The sequence below is a fragment of the Neovison vison genome, chromosome 14, assembly GCF_020171115.1.
Source record: "Neovison vison isolate M4711 chromosome 14, ASM_NN_V1, whole genome shotgun sequence".
NCBI lineage: Eukaryota > Metazoa > Chordata > Mammalia > Carnivora > Mustelidae > Neogale > Neogale vison.
In genome coordinates this window covers 16,402,146-16,429,667 of record NC_058104.1, presented here as the reverse complement: position 1 = coordinate 16,429,667, position 27,522 = coordinate 16,402,146, and the positions used below count along the sequence as shown (strand labels likewise).

Sequence of the window (27,522 nt, the reverse complement as noted above, 5' to 3'; positions counted from 1 at the left end):
AGTATCCAAAATCTATAAAGAGCTTACCAAATTCAAATAATCAAATAATCTAAGAAATGGGCAGAAGTTACTAACAGACATTTCTGCAAAGAAGACATCCGGATGGCCAACAGACACATGAAAAAGTGCTCCACATCATTTGGCATCAGGGAAATACGAATCAAAACCTCAGTGAGAGAGCGCCTCACACCAGTCAGAATGGCTGAAATTAACAAGTCAGAAAATTACAGATCTTGGTGAAGATGCGGAGAAAGGGGAACCCGCCTACACTGTTGGTGAGAATGCAAGCTTGTGCAGCCACTCTGGAAAATAGTATGGAGGTTCCTCAAAATGTTGAAAATAGAGCAACCCTATGACCCAGCAATCATATTACTGGGAATTTGCTATCAGTAATTGGCTTGTAAATAGGAAAGGAAGACTCAGCACTGAACTTGGTTTCTAAAATCATTCCAGATAAGGATTGGTGAGGGAGGCATACCTCCTCACAGACTCTGTGAGGTCGTGTTGCCTGAAGCGAGCCTGGACTGAGTGGGCTGGGCCCTGTAGGAGAAGCTCCATCTCACACCGGGGTTGAAGGCTCTGTCTTCTCAGATCCTTGTCCAATAACAGTCAGCCATTAGTAGTTGATATTAGTATTACTTGAGAATTTCATACTACTTCCAAGGCATATTCTTATTAGCATATGTTCAATTTTAATCCTCCCATTCGTTCATTTTATTTATTCAACAAATGTTTACTCAATTTCGGTCATGGGTGAGAAGTTGGAATGAGTCCTCAAGAGTCAGAGAGAAAAAAGGTCTTTTTAAGGAACTTCCGATCTCCCTTGAAGACTGATCAATTTTTACAGACAAGGGGGCCCTGGGCCCGGAGCCTGGGCTAGGCGTGATGCCCCCAAAACCTGGATGGAGTCATGAATAAGCCATCAGTCACTTGTAGGGTGTGGCAGTTGGAGCCAGAGAATAACCCAAGAGGCAAGTCTTGAAGGAATGTCAGATCCAAAGACTGTTTTTTTGCATAATAAGTTTGAAGGAATCAAGAAAGGAAATTTGAGTCTAAAATTAAAGGGATACCTCTGCTTCACAGCATACACAAAAACCATATCCAGGCCAATTATAAACCTAAACGTTAAAGGCAAAATAATAAAGTTTTTAGGAGACCACAAAGGAGATTATCTTCGTGACCTTAAGAGGGAAGGATTTCTTAGATCATAGAAAACACTAATTGTTAATTTTAAAATGGATAATTTGGCTCAATTAAAATTAGTAATATTTACTTATTAGAAAGCATCATAAAGAGTATAAAAGTATACCTTAAGTGGGATAAAATAATTTGAAACAAAGGATTCATGTGTAGACTATAGAGGATTCCTACAAATCTATCAGAAAAAAAATTGTGCAAAAGCCTTACTAAGACTTTAAGCCCCTTACTATGGTTAGTTTAATGCATCTCACACGCAAATACTTAGAAAACGGCTGTAAAAGACTTTTATTTAACTTATAATAAATGAGAAAATTGAAACTCACAGAACCCTCAGGTTTGGTATAGCTAAAGTGGCTCACAGAACTCAGCGAAGTGCCGTATTTACAGTTTTATTATAAAGGACACAAATCAGGATCAGCCAAATGAAGAGACAAGGGCTATGAGATTCTCAGACACAGAGCTGTGCCCATTCCCCACGAATCGGGGTACTTCTCCCCCTCAGCAGCACATCTGTGCATTCACTGAACTGCAGCATCCGTAGTTTTTTATTGGGATCTAATCACATAGACATGATTGATTGAATCATTGACAATGTAGTTGAAGTGATTCCCGGTCATCCGCTACCCCGAGGCTGGGCTGGCTCAGAGTCCCAAGTCTCTAACCACAGGTGTGATCTTTGTGTGACCAGACTCCATCCTGAGTTCTCTCATTTTGTAGCTTAAACTCAAGTATGATCCAAGCAGCTCCTGAATAATGAAGACATTCCCTTTACCCTGGAAAATCCAAGACTTTAGAGTCTCCCTACCAGGAACTAGAGACAGGCCAGTCAGGTTCTTTATTATAGAGTTGTAGCAGACTGAGTTCATTGGAAAATCTGTGATCAGAGCTGACAAGCTATCCCTGATATTTCCAAGGTCTTTTAAAATACCGTTTGCTTCCTTTGACAGACTGAGGAAGTGGAGTAGCAGAGCCAGGAACCTCTTCCATACATGAGGTGAGAGTTGGGGGACATTCTTTGGTCTTTGGGTTTCCCCGCTTAAGCTCTCTTAGGAGGCAGTATGGCTGGAGTGGAGAACACAGCTCTGGAGTCCGTTGGCCGAGTTAGAATCTGGGCTCTGTGGCATCGAGCAAATGGCTTCTCTGTGTCTTAGCTTCCTCATCTGCAAAACGAGGACAATATTAGTAAGAGAGGAGTAGTAAGAATTGAGCATAATAATGTCTACAAAAAGCTTGGAACCTAGTAAGCACTCAAACAGTGTTAGTATTTATTTTTAATATGAGGAGGAGTATAAGATACTAAGATATTTTAGCTGAAAGAAATCTGGAGACCATTAATCCCAATAACCTGTTTGCAGATAAGGAAACTGAGCAGGTTATTTGTCAAAGTGACATCACGGGAAGGTGAAAGCTTCTTCCACCACCCTGTGCTGCATCTGTGCATGCTGGATGTGCAAATGTTTTTGCAGTAGTATTTTTGGAGATTGGTCAAGTCTGTGCTTGCCGGTTTTAATGTACGATGAGATCTTATGTTGGTAACCTATATTGTCTCTTGTAGGTGGGGGCTACAGTTGGGCTAGGCCAGCCATACCTATCAGCCCCCTTTATATCTGAGTATCATCAGGTACATGTCCAGGGACACCAGCCAATTAGTGGAAAAGCTTGTTTCTGAACCCAGACCTCCTAACATTGCTTCTCAGAGCTCATGCCCCTTTTCCACACGTCCTTAAGATTCTATTTTGTTCTGAATGATGTGGTAATGCCTTAGATCATTTGGAACTTGAAAAACTTTTTTAAAAAACTGTTTTTTTTTCTTATAGTTTTGCTTGCTGTTTTATTTTATTTTATATAATAACACTGTATTGACTGCATACTCTGTTCAAGGCATAGAATATCAAGCATTTTATATATGTAATATATAAATGCCATATACATGGGTGCCTGGGTGGCTCAGTCATTAAGTGTCTGCCTTTGGCTCAGGTCATAATTTCGGGGTCCCGGGATTGAACCCCACATCGGGCTCCCTGCTCTGCGGGAGGTCTGCATCTCCCTCTCCTGCTCCCCCTGCTTATGTTCCCTCTCTTGCTGTGTCTCTAGGTCAAATAAATAAATAAAATCTTTTTTTTGAATGACATATTATATGACAAACTATGTAATATATACTATTATATTCATATATGTACATATATGAGTGAATTCTTTCAAGGTTCAAACCACTCTGGCAAGTAGGTGGTATTATCCCTGTTGTACTGATGAGAAAATGAAGACTGAATGATTTGAGTAAGATTTTTATGACTTGCTGGGTTAGCGGATAATAGAATGAAAAAGCACATGAACACTGCTAGGCCATGTCAAGATCATGGAAGACTCTGAGCTAATAATAATAGGTTTCAAGATTTATGACTACCTTTTTGCTAAGGAGGAAATGCTAGGTGCTAGACACACACTCTGTAGACGTGTGTAGCAGCAGTAATCACACCTCTTACAGGTAATTTCCGTCCATGAAATGCACACACAGGGACCCGCGTATCGAATACTTTACGAGACAGAATGTAGTGTCCATGGACTCCGCGTTTGAGTTGCCTCGACAGCATCACTGCACCTCCATACGCTTGTTGCGGCCTGTAGGGGCCACCTGCGGTGAGAGAAGGACTCGGAAGAAGCAAGGAAGGCAACAGAGCATCTCCGGGAGGGCAGTGCTTCTGAGGCAGCTGCTCTCGGAACCGTCTGTCCTCCTCCCTGTCTGCCTGGCTGATGCCAGGACCACAGCTGGGAAGGAGGCAGCGTGGTGCGGGGAGAACAAAGTGTGACTCCACACTTGTAACCGAGTTCTGTTTGTCTGCCCCAGGGAAGACTGCCGCCTTACAACAGGAGGGAGATTTCTAGAACTGGTTGTCCCCGGTTGAGATGAGCAGAGCGCGGCCTGCATCTCCCGCTCACTTGCCCGCCTCCTTCCACTGAGAGCGTGCGCTGCCCGTGCACATCTGGGCCTTCCCGAGTGATCTGCTTCCCGGTGCGGTGCTCTTGATCCCCATGGCGTGCACAGCCACTGCCTAGGAAGCCCAGAGGGAGCATGTGCTTTCTGCTAAAACTGCTCTGGTCCTCATCTTTTCTGACCAGATTCCAAACTTGTTTTAAGGGGAGGGTTTTAAATGGAATTCTCTAAGCAAAACTGGGCAGTTTCTTCTTGGGATAGGTTATCTGTACATGTTCTAATGTTTTGTAGAACACTTCCTGTTTAAATGTATTGATGTGGATAATATTAAATATCTTAATTATTTAAATAATTCATTGTATTGTTTTTGAGAAGTTGAGGAATTACCGTATACATTTACAACTTAATGACTTTTGTATTTTATTTTTCAAAATAAAAGCTTTAAATGTGCGAAACATTCTGGTGGTTTACATGTTTTCATTATTGTGACTTCAGAGAAGCAGTAAGACCTTATCAGATGGTGACTGATAAACTGGAGTTTCTTTAGTTGGCTCTATTGTAGATAATTCCTTCTCTGCATCATTGCTTTAATTAAGTTTTTTAATTTTAATCCCGGTGTAGTTAACACACAGTGTTATATTCGCTTCAGGTGTACAGTATGGCGATTCGGTACTTCCCTACAATGCCCAGTGCTCATCGCAAGGGCTTTCCTTAATCTCTGTCACAGTTCATCCATCCCCCACCTCCGCCTCTCTCCCCTCCGGTAACCATCAGTTTGTTCTCTAGAGTTAAGAGTCTGTTTTTTGGTTTGTTGCTCTTTTTTTTTCTTCATTCATTTGTTTCTTAAATTCCACACAGGAGTGGAATTACGTGGTATTTGTCTTTCTCTGACTTTGCTTAGCATTATGCTCTCTAGCTCCATCCATGTTGTTGCAAATGGCAGGAGATAATTTTTTATAGCCAAGTAATCTTCCATTGTTAGTGTGTGTGTGCCACATCTTCCTTATCCATTCATCAATTGATGGATACTTGGACTATTTCCATAATTTGACTATTGTAAAGAATGCTGCTGTAAACATTTGGGTGCATGTATCCTTTTGAATTAGTGTTTTTGTATTCTTTGGGTACATACCCAGTAGTGTAATTATTGGGTTCATACTATTTTTTTTAACTATTTTTATTAACTTTTAATGTATTATTTGCCCCAGGGGTACAGGTCTGTGAATCACCGGGCTTACACATTCTACAGCACTCATCATAGCACATACCGTCCCCAATGCCATAACCCAGCCACCCTCTCCATAACCCCCCACCCACTGGCAACCCTCAGTTTGTTTTGTGAGATTAAGAGTCTTATGATTTGTCTCCCTCCTGATCCCATCTTGTTTCATTTTTTTCCTTTCCCTACCCCCCACAACCCCTGGCCCTGCCTCTCAAATTCCTCATATCATAGAAATAATATGATAGTTGTCTTTATCTGATTGACTTATTTCACTCAGCATAATACCTCCAGTTCCAGCAATGCTGTTGTAAATGGCAAGATTTCATTTTTTTGATGGCTGCATAGTATTCCTCTCTGTGTGTGTGTGTGTGTGTGTGTGTGTGTGTGTGTGTATCAGATCTTCTTTATTGGGCTCATACTATTTTTAACTTTTTGAGGAACCTCCATACTGTTTCCCGCAGTAGCTGCACCAGTTTGCGTTCCCACCAACAGTGTACAATGGTTCCTTTTCCTCCACATCCTTCCCAACACTTGTCATTTCTTGTGTTTTTTATTTTAGCTGTTCTGACAGGTGTGAGGTGAGATCTCATTGTGGTTTTATTTTGCATTCCCCTGATGATGTGTGGTGTTAAGCATCTTTTCACTTATCAGTTCGCTATCTGTATGTCTTTGGAGAAATGTCTGTTCGTGTCTCCTGCCCATTTTTTTTTTCTCCTGCCCATTTTTAATGGAATTATTTGTTTTTTGGGTGTTGAGCTGTATCAGTTCTTTATATATTTTGGATACTGACCCTTTGTCAGATATGTCATTTGCAAATACCTGTTCCCATCCTGAGGTTGCCTTTTAGATTCGTTGTTTTCTTTGCTGTGCAGAAGTTTTTTATTTTGATGAAGTCCCAATAGTTTATTTTTGCTTTTATTTCCCTTGCTTCATGAGACATATCTTGAAAAATGTTGTTACAACTAATGTGAGAAATTACTGCCTGTGTTCTCTTCTAGGGTTTTTATGGTTTCGAGTCTCACATTTAGGTTTTTTTTTTTTTTTTCACATTTAGGTCCTTAATGCATTTTGAGTTTCTTTTTGTGTATTGTGTAAGAAAGTGACTCAGTTTCATTCTTTTGCACGTGGCAAGTTTTCCCAGCACCACTTATTGAAGAGACTTTTTCCCATTGATGCAATTCTTTCCTCCTTTGTTGAAGATTGACATGCATCTTAACATCTTATGATTTGGCTGTAATTTATTTCATAAAGACTTGCTATCATCCATTTGTCTCAAATCTTGTTCTGTTTCATGCCTACATATTACATTTAAGGACAAGTTTCTGTTCCCAGCTGTTTCCTGGAAGCCATTGTTCTACAATACAGAATGACCAGATAATAATAGTAATTTCTATTTATTGAGTGTGTTCTTATGTGTGTGAGGCACCAAACAAGATGTTTTATGTGTTTTCTTATACCTGGCCTCAGAATTCTGCATCCTCTGGTCTTATCCATCAGCAAATAATATTTTCTACCTAGTCACTCAAGCCAGAAACCCAAGAGTCTTTTCTTCCCCTTTTTCCCCCATGTACAAGATCTTTGATTCTATCTCTAAAATATTTCTTGAGGGGCACCTGGGTGGCTCAGTGGGTTGAGCCTCTGTGTTCGGCTCGGGTCGTGATCTCAGCTCTCCTGGGATTGAGCCCTGCATCAGGCTCTCTGCTCAGCGGGGAGCCTGCTCCCTGCCCCCCCCCCCGGCTCTCTGCCTGCCTCTCTGCCTATTTGTGATCTCTGTCTGTCGAATAAATGAATAAAATAAATAATAATAAATAAAAATAAAATGAATAAAATCTTAAAAATATATATGTGTGTGTGTATATATATATATATATATATATATATATATATATACATTTCTTGAAGCCATCTATTTCACTTCAGCTCCACTGCCCCCACTGTAACGTAAGACAGTACCATCTGTTACCAGACTGTTGCCGTAGAGAGCCTCCTAGATAATATCCCCTCCCTACTCTCCCCCCAATTCTGTTTAGCACGCAGCAGAGTAATAGTTTTACAATGTGCATATAGTTATCCTTCCCCCTTACCCTCTCTCTCAGAATAGAATCCATGTTACTGCCATGACCCAGCCACCACCCTTCTCTCTGCCTCCCCCACCTCACCCCTTGTGTTCTAGGGTTCTTTGCATCCCCTGGAAACACACCAAACTTTTCCTGCCTTTGCACATATTATTCCTCTCTCTGGAATGTTCTTCCCTTTGCTCTTTGCCTCAGGCCTCCTTCGCAGGTCTGGTCTCCATAAATTCCATTTCCTCAGAGAGACTTTTCCTGGCCCCTTGAACTAAAAAGTAGATGCCCTTCCTGCCTCTCTTCTTCATGGTATCACCTTATCAGACTTTGCAGTTTTTAATCTGTTGACCTTTTTTTTTTTTTAAATTTATCAGTCTCCCGTACTGAGAGGTAAGTTCCTGGAAGATAGAGACTGTATCTTTTCTTGTCCCTTTTTGTATCTGACACCTAGTAAAGTGCCTGGCACATTCCAGGAACCCAGGAAAATACTTGGTAAATTATCAATTCTCCCAGAAACCTCCGGCATGTCATTTTACAGATGAGAAAACAGGCTCAGCCGGATCCCTTAGACAAGGCCCCTCAGGCAGTGCCATCATGGTGAGCAGCGCTTCAGTCCAAGCCTGACTTCAACATCCCTCTTTCCAGTCCACTTGCCCAGGCCTCTCCCCTTCATTTGGAAATGAATACTGCTGCCGTATCAATCCTTTGTTCAAAGGCTTCTTTGATTCTCTGCTGCCTAACACATTGCCACTAAATCGTCCTGCCTCCACAATGTGACCTCACCACTTCCTCGTGTCCGGTACGCCTCCTGCCTACTCCTTGCTTCTTCCAGATGCCTAGAAACCCGCTCCCCTCCACCTGGGAAATCCCGGCCTCATGAAGGGCTCAGCTGTATTCAGTGCCGTTTCTCCTTATACAACTGCTGCAACCTCCCAATAGTAACAAGTCAGCTTCAGCTTAATGTAATCATGATTTGTTTACTACCTGTGTTATTCTTACATCATTAACTTTGTAGGGAGGAGGTCACATACTCCTCTAGAGCCTATCTATCTGAATGGGAGAGGAGGACTTTTTTTTTAAGATTTTATTTGACAGACAGGGACCACAGGTAGGCAGAGAGGAGGGGTGGGGAAAGCAGGCTCCCTGCTGAGCAGAGAGCTCTAAGCCACAGGGCTCTACCCCAGAACCCCGAGATCATGACCCAAGCCAAAGGCAGAGGCTTAACCCATTGAGCCACTTAGGCGCCCCAAAGTGGGTTTTGTGTTTTTTTTTTAAACCATAACGCAGCCTGCCTCCAGGACTGGCCCCAAAGGAGACTGGAATTGTATTCCCCCCACCCGCCCACCCTAGAGATTCCAGCTTTACCGGTGGGGATGCATGGGAAAAGGGCAGAGAACCATGGCACAAAATGGCTGACTGGGGGGAAAAAGGAAACTACAGCATAACTGGCCTGAAGAAACAGATGCTGTGCTATTTCCATCCGTATTGACATTCCTTCTCTCACAAAGCTTTCTTTCTTTCTGGCCCAAGCACATTTCTTTTGCACCCTGTGAAGAAAAGTGTTTCTGTTTCCTGTTGACCTCCTCAATCACATGTATGAAGATGACTGTCTATGAGATGTTGTGATTTGGTGAAATCAAATGGCGCTCCTGTTGACCAGATGAAAGATGGTTGGAGTAAAATTTAAAAGGAGGTAACAAGAAGGGACCAGGTAGACATATGCCCTCTGACTGACTATCCGAGAACTTCCCGGAGCCAGCCTAGCCATTGGCCACAGCAAGTGAACCCACAAGGCCAGAGAGAGGCTGGTGTTCTTGGAAGCCACAGGAAGAGCTTGGAGAGAGCATCAGCCATGAAAATCATTGAATTTAAAAATGAGAGGGAAAAAAAGAACCCTCAGTAATCCCTTAATCAAGTAATCCATCTAGTAATATTTAATCAAGAACTTGTCATGGTTCAGGCCCTGGGCTAACCATTTTATATGTTTAAAATAATTTAATTCTCATAATTACCATCTGAAGTATGTACTATGATGACCTCCATTTTACAAACACTGGCTTGGGGGTAAAGCAAGGAGTACAGCTAGTGACAGTCAGGATTCAAACATAGGCACCCTGGCTGCGGAGCCAACACCCTAACCACTACCCTGCATGTCGATAATCTTTATACTAGAATAGAAGCTTGCCATTAAACAGTTGCAACTGTTTAAGTACCTCCCTTGTACTTAGTAATTTGCTGGGTATAATTGGGTGGTGTGCCAGAAAGTACAGGCAGAGGACTGCCTTTAGGAATTTATGGTCTTGGTAAAAATCAAGGAAAATGCCCATAAAACAATTATTTCAGGTTCTAAAAAAATTTATGTATTATCATCTACCAAAACCTGGCTAGTCGGTGATATATAAGTAATGGTCTGGGCAAGATTCCATTCAGTGTTACAGCCAAATCTGTATTTCTAGAGGAACTGTAGATCATGCAGCTGTCTGGTCTCTCCTCCAGAGGTCCGTATTTTCAGCATTGAGTTCCCTTTCCTGCTCGTCACTACGCACTGCTGTCTTCCGCAGAGCTAGGTCTTTGTGTGAAGCACAGCGCTCCCTTCTTAGTTATTCTGAATTGGGCAAAAGAGGGAAGTTTTATTCATTTTGTGTTGAAATCCTAACAAAGCTGTTCATTATTTGAGTATTGGGCTGTGTGTGTGTGAGAGAGAGAGAGAGAGTAGTTTTGTTACAGATAAAAATAAGTGACTTTGATTCTTCCTTTGGAGCTGATTATTACCGAAGATCCAAAATGGAATCATTTTCACAATAAAACCACTATTTTTGTTCTTATGTGTTATAAAAATGGCTTTAGGGCCTTACCTGAGAAAGCCTAAAATGCCCTCTACTGGTCAAACATGGAATGACTGCTGAACGTAGGAAAAAGTTTTCAATCTGAAAACAAAAAAGGAAATACTTCTTGCATGTGTGCAAAGCTTTCTGTATGAAACTGTCATTACAGTAGTTTATGGAAATAAAAAAGCTTAAGAAATCTAGCAAAAGGGCGTGCTGGTTAAATGAATCGTGGTATATCCACATAATAGAACTCCGCTAATAAATATAGAAAAAGATTTAATAACATGGAAAAATGCTCATGTTACATTAAGTGAAAACTTGAGATCACAAAGCTCTTTATTATGATCCCATTTTTATTACTTAAAGGATAGGTAGGAAACTAAATAGAATAGCTAAATTGGTAAACTCAAAGGACGTGTTCCAAAATGTTAAGTATTATGTCTTGTGGTGGAATTGTGGAGATTCTTGTTTTTGTCTTTCTGCTTAACTCTGTTTTCCAAACATGCTATGATCAACATGAATTATTTTTGTAAAAAAGTAAACAATGAATTATTATTACATTCTTAGATATCATTAGTTTATGAAAAAGAGACATGGAAATTATTTACAGGAAAGGTTTCAGAACATCAGTGGAATGGACAGCTTCATGTGATGCCATTTCAATAGTGATTTATTTCAGTCTACATATTTTCCGAGAATGTCACCATCTCTAAATACTATTTTGGGGCCTCCATATTCTGGGAGAACTTTATCTCTCAACTTTCAGGCTAATTGGTTGAATCTCTCCACAGTTTCCTTTAGAGCCCTATCAACAGCTACTACTGTTGCCTACAATACTTTCCTTGAGATTTTTCTGGAAGCAAATGCTTTTTTTTGGTTACAGTTTTGGCTGCACTCCTTGCAACTAAACTTAAAGAGGGTAAGAAAACTTTCTCAATGGCTGTCCTGCAGTGACTGGCTGCCACAGTGCCTACTCTGCTCTCATGCTGCCACCACAAGGAGACCCCCCCAAAACAATACTTTTTTTAAAGAAATAAGAGACCAAACCGCCTAATCCTACAGGTAAAAAAGAAACAGAAAATTGGGGTCTTGAGTAGTATTGCAACTTAGCCAAAACTACACATCTAGTTAGGCTTAACATTGACTTTCAGTTCATTCGTTTTCTAGTAAGTCTCATTTTTCCAGCCTTCAGATGATTAGTTAGGAATATTAATAAACTGAAGACATGGCTATTTGTTGTTCTTCGCAAATAAATAACTGAGACTTGAATCATAAATGAAGCAGGCTATCAGCCATTTGGATGTTTGGACGGCGCTCATTTGAAAAGATCACAATGCATTTGGATGCATTTATTTAACTTACATGGGGCTGGCAAGTTAGAGCCAGTGAGGCAAGTCTGGCCACATGTGCTGTGTATGTCTTATCTGTGGATGCTTTCTCCCTACAGCTGCAGGCTGAGTAGAGACAAACTATACAGTCTGCCAAGATGAAAATATTCCTCTGTGCCCCTTAATAGAAAAAATACACAAACCCCTGCTCTTAGAGATTATTTTAATCCTATCCTGCCTCAGGATATTTAAATATTTCATTACACCTTAATGTCTCTAGCCAACCAAAGGGGCTCTCGGCCAGCAATTCCAAGAAATGTCAGAACAAACATCAGAGCCAAACCCAACAAAGTCTCTGTGCGGGTTGGGATGCCTCGGAAGACAGAGAATGTAGAATGGAGGAGAGGCCCCCAAAAAAGGCAACAGTAGGAGACAGGGTGCGTTTTCTCAGGTGCAGGGTTGTGTTTCCCCTAAATTCTTTTTCTACTTGCTAAAATCATATGGAGGTCATAGATATTTAAGCTGGGAAGTGCTTAACCCTGAAACGATACACCAGTGAAAATGCCACACGAAGTGGGCATGAGGTGGGAGGGAGAACTGGGGACGTGGCTCCATTACATTCACCCACTGGATTTAACCAAAACGCTTCCAGAGGTGACTGGAACCAGCCTCACTTAGAGACATAAGATACGAGAAAGTAACATGCAGTAATAGGTAGGACAATGACTGACCCTCAAACCACATTCATGAAACACCATTTTCATGGAATTCTAATGTTATTTTTACATTTGTTGCATGTTATTTTTGTTTTAATTATAACTAATAAGTGAAAATATACACAACATTCATCAAAAGCCTACACGTAAAGAGCTTGGAATGAGAGTCCTTCAGGGCCAGTGTCATCTTGCACAGTGAAGATGTCCATGGTCACCAGTGTGAACCCCAAACCAAAGAGCATTCCCTTAGTGTTCACTCCTAGGACTTCTTACAGCTTGACAGGAGCTCCTTCCCACCAGCCCAGAGTGATGGCATTCTGGAATTCCCTACCTCTTTGATATTAATAACAGCAATACTAATACTAATATAATATATATAATATTATATATAAAATATATATAATATAATATAAACCCTATGTACTAATAATACAATAAAATACAAGAGGAAAAAGTATATGGCAATAATAATTTGAATGTGATCACCGCACAAATTTCTTTTGGCATTCATCTATTGAGTTCCTGTGTGACGTGCATTGTACCGGACCTTGAGAGATATAGTAAGACAATAAAACAGATGCCTCCACTCTGCTTTTTGACATCCAGGAAGGTATATACTAGGAAGTCTGCTACAGCCACAGCAAAAAGGAAAAGTTTCAACTCTTCCACATTTGAGCTTGCCTCCCAAAAGGGAAAGAATCATGGCCTCCAAATCAGTGTTCACTTTCCCTCACCACATGTCAAGTGCACTGATCTTCTTGGTGAAAATTAGGTCATGTGTGGAATCCAGGATACAAGGTACTCTGGGAAAAGTAGCTTTTAGATTTCAAGCTTCTACCATTCAGTGAGGCACACTTGAGAGAGACCAGAAAAGCAGTAAGAGAGCCAGTGTGAACATTGGTCACATTTTCCAAGCAGATGATAGGAAGAGAAGTCCAGGCAAAGGAATAGAGGTGGGTAATGAACGGGGTGCACCAGAGGCTGGGGGAGCGCTGAGCTGGATTGAGAGCAAGTGGGCCATTAGCCAAGGTTTTGTGCCTTGGGAAGCTGTTGGCAAACAAGACTATTGGCCTTGTTTCTCAAGACTGGGAGAGCAAGGGAAAGCCAATGGATAAGAAACAAGGAGTTGAGCGAGAATTGGGGGAAATAAGAGGATGGAAACATTTGGTGGGAAGGTTTTGAACAGATTCAGTCTGAATTGCCCTTAGGGACATCCAGTTAGAGATGTGAAACAGTTTTATGTAAGATAAGGATATGAAGTTCAGGAGAAACAACTGGGTTGGAAATTTAAATTTGAGGAACTTTAACAGATAGATGGTGGTTGAAGCACATATAGATGCTATTTCCATCCGTATTGACATTCCTTCTTTCACAAAGCTTTCTTTCTTTCTGGCCCAAGCACATTTCTTTTGCACCCTCTCTCACCATGGGAGTGGACAGAATCACCTTGAGAGTGTATGTAAAACAAGAAAGAAGAAAGCCAAGTGCTAATTCCAGGATGCAACAGCTCTGAAAAGGTGAAGGGTGAATGAACCATACAAAGCGGATGGGAAAGAGAGAGGAGAGGCGGAAGAGGCTCATGAAATTCAAAGGAAGAAGAAGGAGTTTTAAGAGATAAACTGGCCAACAGTGGCATGCTTCAGAGAGCTCAAGGACAGATCGTTGGGCTTGGCGATTAGGAGGCCACTCTGATCTTGGGGACAGCAGTTTCAGTGAGGGTGAGAAGTCGACCTCGCGGTGGGAATAAGGAAGTGGAGGAAGCAGCGAGGACTCTTGTCAGGATACTGGCTATGAAGAGACGGAGAAAGAAGGTGTGCAGCCTAGAGAAGGATGCAGTGCTGAAGAAGAATTTGTATTTATTATGCTGGGAGAAGCTGGCACATAAAAATAGCCTGTAGCAAAAGAAACGATCTAGAAGAAGAGACTGAAAATTCAGGAGAAAAAAGGGCTACCGGATGGAGCAAGTGCAATCCTGGAAAAGTCAGAGCCTGCTTTGGAGACTAAGCCTCAAACCCAGAGAAGAGGGTTAACGCGCAAGGGAGATGGTAGAAAGTGCAGGGAGTTCTTTAGGCCTGATAGCCTCATTGCTCTATGCAGTAAAAACCAGACTGCCATTTGCTGGAAGGAGGAGCGATTTCCTGGGGTGCAGAGGAATCTTGGAGAGAATAATCAGACTGGAAATAGAAGAGGAAGCTGACTTAGATATTGACTGGTTTTATTGTGGTAAGCCTTTTGCCATTCATACAAATATTCAATCACTGTTTGTACACCAGAAACCAGTATAATGTTATATGTCAATTACATCTCAATTTTTAAAAAAAGCGAGAGCTGACTAGAAGAAACCATGGACAGATGGCCCAGTGGCACTGTTAATCATGCATTTATAGGGTACCAGTTCCCATGGTGATGGCACTCACCCAGAAGCAGAGCATGGAAGGCTGATGGGTTAATCTGGTGGATTTTGTCAGGTGCTGGAAGGGGAACACACAAAGGCATTCCTCAGGGAGATGCTTAGATACACAGGATCTGGGTAGGACAGGGGAGAAGATATAATGTCAGGCTCCGAGCTCAGCGGGGAGCCTGCTTGAGATTCTCTCTCCTTCGCCCCCTGCCCCTCCCCCCCATTCTTTCTCTAAAATAGATCTTGAAAAAAATAAAGTCTAAAAACAGCTAAAACTAAACTGCATTGCTTAGAGATGTAGAGCGTGGTTAAGCCTGGAAAACAAGGAAAGGATTGTCAGAAAAGTGAGGATGATGGTGACCTCTGGGAGAATGGAGGTGACCTCCGGAGGGAGGACCCTGGAGCAGGTGGGGGCTGGCAGTGTTCCGGCTCTCGACTGAGCTTCTGCTTTACAGTTACTCTTCACACTATACACATATGGTTTTGCGTTTTGGGGTCGTGAATCCCCAAGAAAGAGAAGCCGCATGGAGTGATCCCGTATTTAGGAGAGGGGCAGGGGGATCCCGGGCGAGTTCAGACACGACCGCGCTCGGAGCTCGACGCTCCAGGAGCCGGGCCGGGCGCGCAGGTTCCGTGGGGAAGCAGTCCTCGGGCTCGCGTTCGGGGCGTCTCTCCGGGAGACACGGGAAAGAGCGGCGGTCGCTCGAGTCGGGCTTGCCCTCGGAGACGGGACCGCGGGGGGCCTGCAGGCGCCCCCGCCTCCGCACGGGCCTCTGCTCCTCACCCCGTCCCTCCCGACGTCTCGCGGAGCCTCTCCCCGCGGCGCTCCCGTGACGGGCCTGGACGCCGCCGCACGGTCCGGTGGAGGCGCCGCTGCCCGCCGACGGCCCTTCCCGCTCATTGCGCAGGGCCTCAGCCGGGCCGCGGCCCCCGGAGCCCCGCCGCGCACGCGGGAAGGACCGGGAAACCCCGTTCCCGCGGGATGCGCCGCAGCACGGCGGAGCCAGAGCCGCAGCACAGTGCGAGCGGGCAGGGGTGGTGGCCGCGGGCCTCCCTGCGTCCTGGGCCCCCGGGGCCGCCCTCTCACCGCTTCGCGCAGCCCTGCTTCCGGAGCCGGAGCCGCCCCCCTGCCAGCCGTCGGGCCCGCGGCCTTCCCGGGCGGATTCCCGGGGCGGAACTCGGTTTCTCCGCGTCCGCGCTCTCCCTTCCCTGGTTCCTGCCCGACTCACCCCGGACGCGCGGGGAGCCCAGGCTCGCCCCCGTGGACCCCGCGCCCGAGCCGCGCTCCTCCGGCACCTCAGCGGCCGCCGCCCCCTCCCCCTCACCTCCCCGGCCTCCGCGCTTCTCCCGCACCTCAGCCGACTCCGCACCCTCCCGCCTCACCCTCCGCGCCCTCCGCGCTCCTCCCGCACTTCCACCGCGGCGGCCTGCTCTCCCCGCCCCGGACTTCCCCGGCCTTCAGCGCCTCAGGGGGCCCAGGGCCGACAGCACCGCCCACAGACCAACGACTGGGCTGCGGGCACTGCCTGCTCTCTCCAGCGGGGAGGCGCCGACCCCGACGCGGACACCACCCTCGGAGCCAACGAGGAGAGCCCGCGTAGACGCGGCGGCCGCGCGCGTACCCGCCCTGCGCGCCGGCTGAGAGGGGCGGGCGGAGAGGGCGCGTCCGCTGGCCTGACGACCAATCAAGGCAGGGCGGGCCCGCAGCCTGGCTCCCAGTGACCACTCAGGCGCAGGCCGACGCGCTGCCTGCTCTCGGACTGGGCGAGCTTCCTGCCAATCAGAGGCGGAGCAAGAGGCGCGTCGGCCAATAGCAGGAGGCGGCCGGGTCAGGCCGGTGGCCCGGCGGTGCGCGCGGTGGTCGGCGAGCCGCTCGGCTCTGAGGGAGTGGCCGCTCCCGGGCCCCCGCACCCTGCGCCCTCCGCCCCCCGGGCCCGCCCCTCGGCCGCGCCGCGTCATGCCCGGCGCCGCTCGGCGCTAGTGTCCGGGCCGCCGCCGCCCGCCCGCAGCCGCGCCCACTGTGCAGAGCCAGAGGGATGGTGGCAGTCACGGGGCGGGAGCCAGACAGCCGTCGCGCGGACGGTGCCATGTCCAGCTCCGACGCCGAGGACGACTTCGTGGAGCCGGCCACCCCGACGGCCACGCAGGCGGGGCACGCGCTGCCCCTGCTGCCCCAGGAGGTACCGGGGCCGGGGCGTGGGGAGGGGCGCAGGGGAGAAGCCGGGGCCCCGCAGAGCTGACCGCGGGGCGTGAGCGGGGCTGCGGCTGGGGTCAGAGGCCGGGCCGAGGGCGGCGCCCGAGGAGCTGCGCCTGCTCCCCCCGCCCCAGCGCACCCGGGGTGCGTCCCCCGGCCCAGCCCCCGCTCCCGGAATTCACGGACCGCACCCCGCGGCCCGTCCTTAGAGCGACGGGGGAGGGGGCCGAGGGAGGGCCCGGGCGCCCCGAGAGGGGAGCGTCTTGTCGGAAAGCCAAGAGGCGGCCCTCGCGGCGCCCAGACCTGCTGCCCCGCTGGCCCGTGCGGAGACGCAGCCCGCGGATCGGCGTGTCCGCCTCCACCCGCCAGCGGCGGGGCTTTCCTCCCCGCCCCCGTGCCGGGGGCTCCTCCTGACTTCGTGTAGGAGCCTCCCGGGCGGCGGGGGGGGGGGGGAGAGGGGAAGGTGGGGCCTCCCGGCGCGGCAGGACGGGACTAGGAGGAGCTGCGGCGGCGCTGCGGGAGGGAGGCCGGGACGCGTGCAGTCCCGGGAGGGGGGACAGCTCCGGGGGGGCGGGGCGGGGGGTGGCCGGTCCCCTCGGGACGGAAGCTGCGCTCGCAGCATCCCGAAACGCCCGTGCCCACGAGCCAAGCCCTGCGGGCATCTTCGCCCCTGGGGAAGGAAAGGACCGCGGCGGGGTCGTCTCTTGGGCACCGTCGCCGGGAAGGTCTGCGAGCGGGAGCGCGGGACCCGCGGCAGGCCCGCTGCCCGCTGTGGGGTCCGCACGCTGCTGGACCGCTTCCCTCTGCGCCCCGGTCTTAAGCTGTACGGAGCCAACCCCCGGGCTGGCAGGAGATGCCCTTGGAAGAGGCCCCGAGAGCTCCAGAAGTGTGGAGTCGCGTTATCCCGCCGCAGCGCGCGTCCTGGGCGAAGGAGCTGCGGAGCGCGTAGAAGGCACCTGCTGCCCTTTGACTGCCGAGGGACAGGGTGACAGGGCACCCACACAAGAACCGCACCCGCCTTTCTGTCCTCTTCCTTCCTCACTCGTTCATTCAGGGCCTGTTTGGGTCCTCACTGCGCCCCGGACACCGCGTGGGGCTCCGGGTAACTTTGAGGGAGTGTGTTGCGGTCCTGCTGTGTTTCACAAAGAATTTGAAAACATTATTTCACTTATACGTGGAATCTACAAAACAAACACACGAACAGAGCATAAACAGACTCATAAACAGAGAACGAACCAGTGGTTCCCAGCGGGGAGGGGGTAGAAGGATGGGCAGAGTGGCTGAAGGGGACTGGGGGGTGCCGGCTTCCAGGTACGAAATGAATAGGTCACTGGGATGAAGGGCACAGCGTAGGGAATACAGTCAACGACCCTGTAATAGTGGTATGTGGTGGCAGGCGCTAGCCGCGCCAGTCGTGAGCATACTGTGCCGTATAGACCTGCCAGACCACTGTGCCGAACACCCCACAACTAATGCAACCTTGTGTGTCAGCTACACCTCAAAAAAGAGTGGGGAAAAGATTTAACTGGAAAGCTGGGGGAAAGGACCCTGCAGACAAAGGTACACGGGAGCCCGAGAGATGTCATAATACTGAAAAGTATGCACTAGTGTAGAAATTTAGTTAAGCTGGAGGTTTGTGGGAAAATTAGAGAGAACTGGCTTCATTTCTTTAAAAACAACAAGCAGTGAAAGATCCCCCTCCCCCCAGCTGGTGCTGAGCATTTTACCCAGAGCTGCTTTGGGCCATTCTGTACCGTCATGCCCTGTTCCTCCCACTGCCTGTGCCTCCGGAACCTGAGCTGGACCAGGCACTGATCTCGCTCCATGGTTTAAATAGGAGAGAAGCAGTGAGGTAAAGCGAATGCGGAGTGGACGTCTGGAATGATCCACGACTATCTGGGAGCCCTGCTGTGGGTGGCCTTGTGGTTAGTGAATGAGATGCTGCCCTCAGGAAGCTTGGGTTCTAGAAAGGAGGGCTGACAGGAGTACGTAACAGCCAGCCTGCCCTGCGACACGCCAGGCACTCCAGAGAGGAGAGCGTGGCACATGGTGGAGGCACAGTGGAGGGTGACTCATTAGTTAACTTGGTCTTGGGGCAAGCGGGAAACAAAGTAGAACACTCACAGGATCAGGAACCTTAAACAGAAGCGTTTGCAATGAATGGATACTGCTAACTTATATGGTGCCGTGGTGTGCATTAGACAAAGGGCACACAGCTGGGCTGGCAGATCACTGGGAGACAGGTGCCCTTGTGCAGTGAACAACACACACCACATTCAGGGCAATTGCATTAGCTAGGTGGACAGAGGGAGACTGGGAAGAACATTCCGGACAGAGAAGACAGCATAAGCAAGGACATAAAAATGGTAAATTCATTCTAGAGCAGAGATAGAACTGGGGTGGGGAGGCCTGATTGAATGGTATTGGGGAACAGTGGGGTCGACTTGGCAACTGAGGAGTGTGGGGGAAGGGGGCGACAGGAGAGCATTCAAAAAGACTCCCGTATTTTAGCCTTGGGTACCTGAGTGGTGCAGCACTGATGAGACCCAAGGAGACACAGAGCAGCCCTTGCTCTCATTCCCCAGTGCCTGGCTGAAAGTGCCGGTGGTTCCTTTCCAGTTTCCTGAGGTTGTCCCCCTTAACATTGGAGGGGCTCACTTCACCACACGCCTGTCTACCCTGCGGCGCTATGAGGACACCATGCTGGCGGCCATGTTCAGCGGGCGGCATTACATCCCCACCGACGCCGAGGGCCGGTACTTCATTGACCGGGATGGCACGCACTTTGGGTATGTTTATTCCTCTGTGATCAACTTTGTAGTCCGAGTAAGTGTCCTGGGCTTCAGTATGGGGCTTTAGTGTTTTCTACAGTACCTAGAAGAGGAGATCACAAATGTGCTGCTGGAATTTAATAAATGTGTTTATTGAATGAGATAAAAAGGCAGTTACTTTCCCAGAGGAGATGAGGACAGCCAGAGAAATCCCAGGTGACACCCAGTGGCTGCATGTGGTGGAACAGCTTCTGTCCTGTGAAATTGAAGACCAGAAAGTTGTCATCTGTGTGGAATAGATGTGATCCCACCTGGAGGCTGTGGAGTTACAACACAGCTTCTTGCGGGAAATCCTCAGATTCAGATTCTGGGGCTCCACATTGCCATTAGGGAGGGACATGGTGTGTGACCATGGTTGTCAGACTTCCTTCAATAGTTTAAAACAAATGAAAAAAAAAAGGTGAGGGAAGGGCCCATATGTGATTGCCATCCTTTAATTTTGCCAAGAAAAGTCTTTACCAAAAACAAAAAAAAAAACCACTTCAATTTTGACTGTAATTTTAATACTAAAACATGGAAAGACACAATCTCAAAAAAGAAAATAGCCCTTCGCAAGAAAGGATTTCTGACACCTCACACATAAACAGTTTGAAGACTTTATGTTTTAGTTTCCTTATTTGTGAAATGAGAAATAATTGTGGCTGCCTTGCAGGCCTGCCATGCCGATTACATAAGGAGCCTTTCTGTGACCTCTGGCCAGGTCCCTCCAGAGCATGTGGCAAAAGCTGTTTGGCCCTTCAGCCCAACTTTGGAATGCCTAGAGAACGAACATGGTTCTCGACCTTCAGCAGATTGACTAAGGAGGCAGAAGCTCTACAGCCACTACCTCTTCGTGCTGGCCTCTGATTCGGATTGCCCGCACTGGGAGAAAGGTCATTTTTATCCTCAGAAAGGAGCCTCTGGTCAAACAATTTACTTTGAACCATCTGGGTGTCCCCATTGGGCTGTCAGCTGCCTCCGATGCTGAGAAAACAAAGTGTCACATCACTCTGCAGAGCTATAAAAAGATTTTTGTTTGCAGGCTGTTTGGGGGAGGAAAGTGCTGGCCCCAGCTGGCAGCTCCCACAGTACTCTTAGCTGGGCCTTGCCCCGGGGTTATGTTTTTCAGAGCAGACCAAGGTTTGCTTAAGATCCTAGAGCGCTAATTTGGAAAGGGGTTGTGGGGAGGGGGAGCAGGGTTTGGCTCTAGGTTGATGTGCCTGTGCCCAGGTGGCCATAGCTGGAGAGGGTCGGAGGCAGGCAGGGGTGTGGCAGAAAGCATTTCTCCTTGGGCTGCTGGACTCCCGTGGCCTATGACTCATCATCAGCAGATGAAGTTGCCTGAAGACTCAGATAAAATAGTACAGGTGTTTAAGGCATTTGGTCAGGTACATTTCTCTGCTGGGGCGGTTCCTGTGCTCCCAGAACCCACCACGAAGGCTGCTTGATGAGTGAAACGCTTGGGACAGGAGTCTGACCACTGTGGATATGGGCTTGGAGTCAAGTAGGTCTGCATTTGGGCTCCTGCTAGCTGTGGCTCCTTGAGTAAGAGTGTTCTTTAACTTCTCCGAGCCCCTCTTTTTCCTCACTTATGAAATGGACCTAAAATGGAACTTACTCCACAATGTCATTGAAGTGATTCAATGGGATAAGACATGGAGAATGACTGACACAGATCAGGACTTAGTCAGTGTTCGCTGGTATTATGTTATGGTCATAGACTACTACTGAGGCAACATCTTGATCTTGGGGTTTACTCACACGTCTTTACAGAAAAGACCTGCCCACACCTACCAGTGAAGGATCTGATTACTCTTAGCACTTAAAGAATCTGAAGATAGAATGAAAAGAACTGAGTTTTTATTTTAAGAAAATGCAGTATGTGATTTTATTCACCCAAGCATCAATTTGTTCAGGTGTTGTGGGTAGTCGTTTGATGTCTTTGTAGCTACAGAATAAGACTAATGGCGAGGATGTAGAGAAGATGGGGAACGCTTGTACATTGCTGGTGAAAATATAAAACGCTACGACCATTTTGTTAAGTGTGCACTTTACCTTATGAGTGAACAGTTCTACTCCTAATATATACCCAGGAGAAGTTGGTACGTGTGTCCCCAGGAAGTCTTACACGGGGATGTTCATAACAGCTTTACTCATAAGAGCCCCAAACTGGAACAACGCAACTGTCCATCAATAAGAAAATTGGTAAATAAACGACAGGCTATCCATTCAGTGCCGTGCCACCTCCTTTGTCACACATGACGTACGGAATGAGTCTCAGAAGCATTCTGTTGAAGGAGAGAAGATAAGCATAGAAGAGAACGTACTGTGTGCTTCCGCTTATATGGATGTCACGATGAGGCAAAAGTAGTCTTTGTTGATAGAAGAATTTTGGGCTTGAATCGGAAGAGGCAGAGGGAAACTTTAAGGAGATGGAATGTTCTGTATCTTGGTGTAGGTGGTGGTCAAAATCAAACTGTATACCTTGATTGCGTATTAACTATACCTTAATATAAAAATCTAGATTAAGGAGCCCAGAAATCATATCCTTCCATTATTCCTATATATAGCCAATAATAACAACAACTAATAAAAATAAAAAGTACACCTAATAGTAATTTTAATGGTAATGATGCTGATAATAACAGCTGCTAATGCATACTGAGGGCTTACCCAGTGCCAGGTATTTTCCAAGCACTTTTTATCTATAAACTCACTGAATCCCTTGATCCCATGATGGCGTAGGGTTGTTTTTTTTTTTTACAATTTTTCCTCATTTTACAGATGAGAAAATCAAGGCATGGAGATGTTAGGTTCACTTACCCAAGGTTATGCAGCTGGTAGTCTGGTTCCAGATTCTGTGCTCTAACTACCATGTGTCACTGCCCAGGTCCATTAGCTCCTTCTCAGCACTTCTCTTTCCTTCCTGCTCAGAGATGTGCTGAATTTTCTGCGCTCAGGCGACCTGCCGCCCCGGGAACGTGTACGGGCTGTGTACAAAGAGGCCCAGTACTATGCCATCGGTCCCCTCCTGGAGCAGCTAGAGAACATGCAGCCTCTGAAGGGGGAGAAAGTGCGCCAGGCATTTCTGGGACTCATGCCCTATTACAAAGGTGAGGGGTCAACTGCCCAGGGTGGTCAGGGTGTGGGAAAGGAGGGTGGAAGGCATCTGTCTGGGCCTAGGTCTTCACCAGAAGAAGTGGGTCTGAGATTCATCCGCATTGCTCAAGGTTGGAGAGATTTCTGCTTCCCTTTCTGCCCTCCCCTCCCAGTCACACTGGGACGATTCAGGTTAAATAGGACCCACTTTGCCTATGACATCATCAAATCCCATTTCAAAAGGATTATCCCCATTCCATCGTTTTGGTTTCCTTTTGCCATGGTGATCCATGATCCCTGTTTAAGTCTGCATCCTTCATGAGCCCAAAGAGTCCCTTCCCCAGGATCTCTCTCCCCTGTTGGATCCTGCCTTCACTGGGGCTCTCTCTGTGTGCCCTGACCCTGCCTCGCCCATGCCCCAGCCTCCTGACCCTTGTCCCAGTGACGGGTACCGTCTTCACCCCCACAGACCATTTGGAGCGGATCGTGGAGATTGCCCGGCTGCGTGCGGTACAGCGGAAGGCCCGCTTTGCCAAGCTCAAGGTCTGTGTCTTCAAGGAGGAGATGCCCATCACCCCCTACGAGTGTCCGCTTCTCAACTCCCTGCGCTTTGAGCGGAGCGAGAGCGATGGGCAGCTCTTTGAGCACCATTGCGAGGTGGATGTGTCTTTTGGGCCCTGGGAGGCTGTGGCTGATGTTTATGACCTACTGCACTGCCTGGTCACGGACCTCTCAGCCCAGGGCCTCGTCGTGGACCACCAGTGCATCGGGGTGTGTGACAAGCACCTCATCAACCACTACTACTGCAAGCGTCCCATCTATGAGTTCAAGATCACGTGGTGGTGAGTAGCCCTGCTAGGGACAGAGGCCTGTCAGGGAGGGCGTCTGTTCTCTTTAGTGGCTCTGGGAGTAGGATCCTGAGAGGGACACTAACTGCCCCAGACCCGCTGAGGTGAGGACCAAGTCCTGAGGCACAGCTGCAAGGGGATGAAGGTCTCCTGGCAGCTCTAGTCTCCTGGCTGTACCTTGAGGTCAGGCTTAGGGCTTGTGGCCCGGAGGGACTTGTACCCGAGCTCTCCTGACCTTTCCTCAGGACACGGCAGTCTTTTCCTGAGGCTGATGGGGTCTGGCGAGCTAGGGCTGGACCAGGAAGTCCGGAGAGGTTTGTCACTCTCCTGGTCTTGCAAGAGAGTTTCTGCCCTTTTTAGTGCCATGTTACCAGACTAATATAGGCGTGATCCCTTCCTCAGCCCCATTCGAGGGCCCCTTGCGTGTGCCTAGCACACAGGTATGAGCACAGATTGCTATGGGGGTTACCCAAGGACCTACCCCAAAGCCCCTGACTGAAGGAGAAGCATTTTCTCTCCCTCTTCCCCCAGGGATAGTTCCGGGCTTTGTTTTAGGATGTGGAGAGACTCTTCCTCCTGAAACATACTCTTCACCACCTTTTGGAGATGTAACCATAGTTGCCAAAGCTGTGCACCAGGTTGGCCTTAGAAGAGCACAATGTTTACAGCCCTGCCTTAGGGCCGCAGCTTCTCCTACCTTCCACCAACCTTCCTTGCTTGAAGGGTTATCTTCTCAGGGCTGTAATGTAGATTTCAGAGGTTCCTTTCGAAGATTCCCTGAGTCAAGCAGGCAGGTTGCATAGATCTTCTGTTATCTTTGAGATGTAACATCCTTTCTGGAGGCTCAGAATATTTCTTTGGCTGCCATTTCATGTGTTAGCATCCAATTTGTGGTGAACCTCTGTAGATAGGAGCCCCCTCTTTTTTAAACCCTGCTGTTTTACCCTGTTCACGTTCTCCTAGGAGAAGTGTCTGTTCTGAGGAAGCAAACAAAGGCTTGGGTGGGAGGCACAGCTATGCCAGGAGCTGTAGGACAGTCGAAGCAAGCCTCCCTCATGCTGTCCTCTCCACATCCCAGACAGAGAAAAAGATCCACAGGGTCCCGCTCCCAGTGCATTTTCTTCTTGCTCGCGTCTTCAGACCAGGGCAGTTAAGCAGGCTGTGGACACGCGTCTCCTGAAAGAAGAGCTGCGTGGCCCCAGCAGTGGGAACGTAACATTCCTGTGCTGCATTAAGGGCTTCTCCCTGTGATCATGACTGTGCTTGACGGTCCTGGGTATTTGTTAGGGAGGTTTTTTAATATGTAAAACACGGGTAAGGACAGCCTCATTGGTCTCAGTCCTACAAGACCAGATTGATGAGGGAGGGGGAGGGGGAGCTGAAGACGTCTGCATCCTTCTGAGGAAGAGAAGGCCAAGTCCTGGGACCTCGCTGAACCCCTCAGTGGGGCAGTGACCTCCTGGCCCTCTGTGGAGCCGGTTACAGGGCGCAGTTTTGCACTCCCACGTCATGTGGTGGAACAGAGGTCCACACGGGGTTCTAAGAGGAAGGTAAAGTCAGTTGTTGAGGTTCTGAGGTATGTGTTCTCTCCATTGTTCTCATCCACAAATGAATCATCGCTGTTCTGGAGTTGATGTCCCTGCCTAAAGCTTACTCCGACAACACGGCTCTTGTCTTGTTCTAATAGAAGTCCTTCACTGAATTTGCTCTGATCGGTGTTACTGCCTAATGCAAACTCATTTTTGGACAGACACTGAGGCAAGCTCTTCGGGAGAAAGCTGGTGTGAGTAGAAAGGAGACAATTAATCCCAGTGCTTTCAGTTATCTGGCCTTGGCTCCTTCTCGTTCCCACCGCTGGCACAGGGCATCACAGTATTTTGGTTAGAGTCCAAACATGGAAGACAGAGTGACTGGTAGGCTCCGATGTAAGTTTGCTCAAAGATAGGCCCTGAACACTAGCTTAGGGCTACATGAATGCTGCAGGAGGACACTGTCCCCAGGCCTCTTGCTAGAGACACTCCTTTGGACCATCTGGCCCTGTTTTGTCCTCACAGTGGTGCACTCTGTGCCACTGTGGGAGAGACAAGGCTCTGGGCCAGTAGACCAGGCGGGCAGAGCAGGGATACTGGCAGCCAGCTTCGAGCTCTTTTCAAACGAAGTAAAAGAATTCAGTGGCCCAGTTTGGCCCTTCTCTGATGAGAAGCCAAGGCCAAGATGAAAAGTGCTTTTGGATGTGGTGGTTTGTGATAATGGCCTCCAGATAAAGGTCGTATCTGAGGAAGTGACTTTTCCCAGTTGGATCCCTTCTCAAGTCTAAATGGTCAGGTCTAGAGCATAAGAAAGGCTGGGTTAGGAAGGAGGGCTCCGAAGGATGAATGCTTGTTCCCAGTCCAAGGGAGTACGTTTTCATTGAATTCTTGTGCGTAATATTGATGGGTTAAACCAAGTGCCTGCCTTTGGTGCTTCAGTTCTGTTTGACTTTGGGCACCTTTCTCCCTGGTGTCGTGCTCGCCGGCTGGGAAGGTGAAAGTTTGAGGGGCTAGGGTTGTATGGTGCAATAGCAGCCGTTACAAAATTCCGCAAAAATGAAAAACTTAATGGCAACAAATGAGATCGAAACAAAACCACAACGAAACCCGACAGCATGCCAGATGGAGGAGCTCTTTGGGTAACTCTCTAAATAGAAGAGAGAGACGAATCGCCAGCATCCTTACTCTACCTCTGGGGTAACTCACGAGGCTGCCCATTGCCCATCCTGTGCAGAGAGTCAACTGTGCTCTGAAAGTTTCTGTTCGTTCTTCCTGGGGCTTAGGGTGTTCTGGAGGCTGTCGGAGCCTTGTGCCTCAGGCGGGTCAGGTGACACAGCCTTCCTGCTCTGGGTTGCTTGTTGGGGGACTAGAAGAATGACATTTGCAAGCCACAAAGTGGGGTGAGCCTCAGTGTGCAACCTTGGTCCAAGCCGGATCCTAAAGAGGTTAAGACAAATGACAGCAGCAACAGAACAAAACTGCTTCACTGAGCATTTTGATCCCAGGTAGAATTTTACCTCTACCTGGGATCTGTCCGTATTTGATTCCAAGTGATTAAGCTTTCTTAGGTACCTTTCACTGGGGCTCGTTCATGAAGGCAGTGCCTGCCTTGTGATCCTTGAAAGAGGGAGGCTTTATTCATCAGAAGCCGGAGCGTGGGGATGTGGGGTGAAAGAGGCACTTTTTGGAACTCTGGAAGAAACATATATGTATGCATATGTTAACGGGGAGACGGGTGGGTTGGCAGGGGTTGAGGAGGCGGGAACAAAGACTGGATCTAGGAACCGGTTGCCTCTGGAGCATGGGAGGTCACCTGGGCCCACTGCCTTCCTTCTGTGTGGTGGTGGGTGTGTGTACATGGTATAACACCTCCCGTGTTCATTCGCTGCCTGTCTGTAAGCGCTTTGGTGCATGGAGCCCCAGGACCCTCACATGGCATTAAAGTGAAGAATTAGAACCTGGGTGCTGTGCCTTTCTTTTTTAGGGACTTACTCTCATCTCTCCTCTGCCCTCACGGTGCTAGCAAACAGTGTCTCGATTTCTCCCTGAAATGTGGTGTGTTTGGGGACGCTCAACGACGTAAACTAGGCTCTTTTCCTGAGCTCGGCAGCTGCACTTCTGCCCTGGCTTGAAGTAAAAGGGACGTGGGCCCCGTGAAGGCTGTTCTGCAGTTACTCTAGCCTTGTCTCTGTTCCAGGTAGGAGTGTGCCCACCCAGTCTAGGCACAGAGCTCTCCCCTCTCGTGTTGAGAGGTCTCCGGGGAAGAAGATACCACAGGTGCACAGTCACTGTGTAGCTCCCAACCACGTCAGGTGGTTCCGAAAGGAATCCCTTCTGTCATTCACTTCT

General features: G+C 48.0%; 2 protein-coding genes and 1 long non-coding RNA gene across 9 annotated transcripts in view; 2 read left to right on the top strand and 1 right to left on the bottom strand.

The window, feature by feature from the left end:
* The window catches only part of TPST1 (tyrosylprotein sulfotransferase 1), a 118,600-nt gene extending 109,166 nt beyond the window's left edge, over positions 1 to 9,434 (top strand). For 2 of the 5 annotated variants that reach the window (XM_044232682.1, XM_044232683.1), the window contains exon 4: positions 8,951 to 9,434. In XM_044232682.1, coding sequence (XP_044088617.1) covers positions 8,951 to 9,046 — 96 coding nt within the window. In that variant the 3' untranslated portion in view covers positions 9,047 to 9,434. Of the gene's footprint in view, positions 1 to 2,147; positions 2,195 to 3,685; positions 3,787 to 4,045; positions 4,590 to 8,950 lie in introns of those variants that run through there. The other 3 variants (XM_044232684.1, XM_044232687.1, XM_044232686.1) reach the window with 3 other exon arrangements.
* Positions 737 to 15,485, bottom strand: LOC122895344. Its single transcript, XR_006382191.1, has 4 exons — positions 14,710 to 15,485; positions 10,276 to 10,347; positions 3,677 to 3,832; positions 737 to 2,360 (listed from the first exon to the last, which is right to left on the bottom strand). It is a non-coding gene; the product is annotated as an uncharacterized LOC122895344 (long non-coding RNA).
* Positions 15,486 to 16,694: 1,209 nt separating this feature from the next.
* Positions 16,695 to 27,510, top strand: KCTD7 (potassium channel tetramerization domain containing 7). 3 transcript variants are annotated; one of them, XR_006382221.1, is made up of 5 exons: positions 16,695 to 16,873; positions 19,507 to 19,676; positions 22,632 to 22,810; positions 23,266 to 25,427; positions 27,371 to 27,510. XR_006382221.1 is itself a non-coding variant. In XM_044232894.1 (5 exons), exons 1-5 carry the CDS (start codon positions 16,730 to 16,732, stop codon positions 27,372 to 27,374), a joined length of 870 nt encoding a protein of 289 aa, XP_044088829.1. In that variant the 5' UTR covers positions 16,695 to 16,729; the 3' UTR covers positions 27,375 to 27,510. The 3 variants fall into 3 exon arrangements, 2 of the variants coding, with proteins under 2 accessions (XP_044088829.1, XP_044088831.1); XM_044232894.1 differs by having other exon boundaries at positions 23,266 to 23,638; XM_044232896.1 differs by lacking the exon at positions 27,371 to 27,510 and having other exon boundaries at positions 23,266 to 23,638; positions 25,332 to 27,362.
* Positions 27,511 to 27,522: the final 12 nt, after the last annotated feature.

Excerpts from the sequence above, each read along its gene's own strand:
- KCTD7 (XM_044232894.1), top strand. The coding sequence starts at position 16,730 with ATGGTGGCAGTCACGGGGCGGGAGCCAGACAGCCGTCGCGCGGACGGT. Across the intron at positions 16,874-19,506 it reads TGCCCCTGCTGCCCCAGGAG|TTTCCTGAGGTTGTCCCCCT; the intron begins GTACCGGGGCCG and ends GTTCCTTTCCAG. Across the intron at positions 19,677-22,631 it reads CGGGATGGCACGCACTTTGG|AGATGTGCTGAATTTTCTGC; the intron begins GTATGTTTATTC and ends CTTCCTGCTCAG.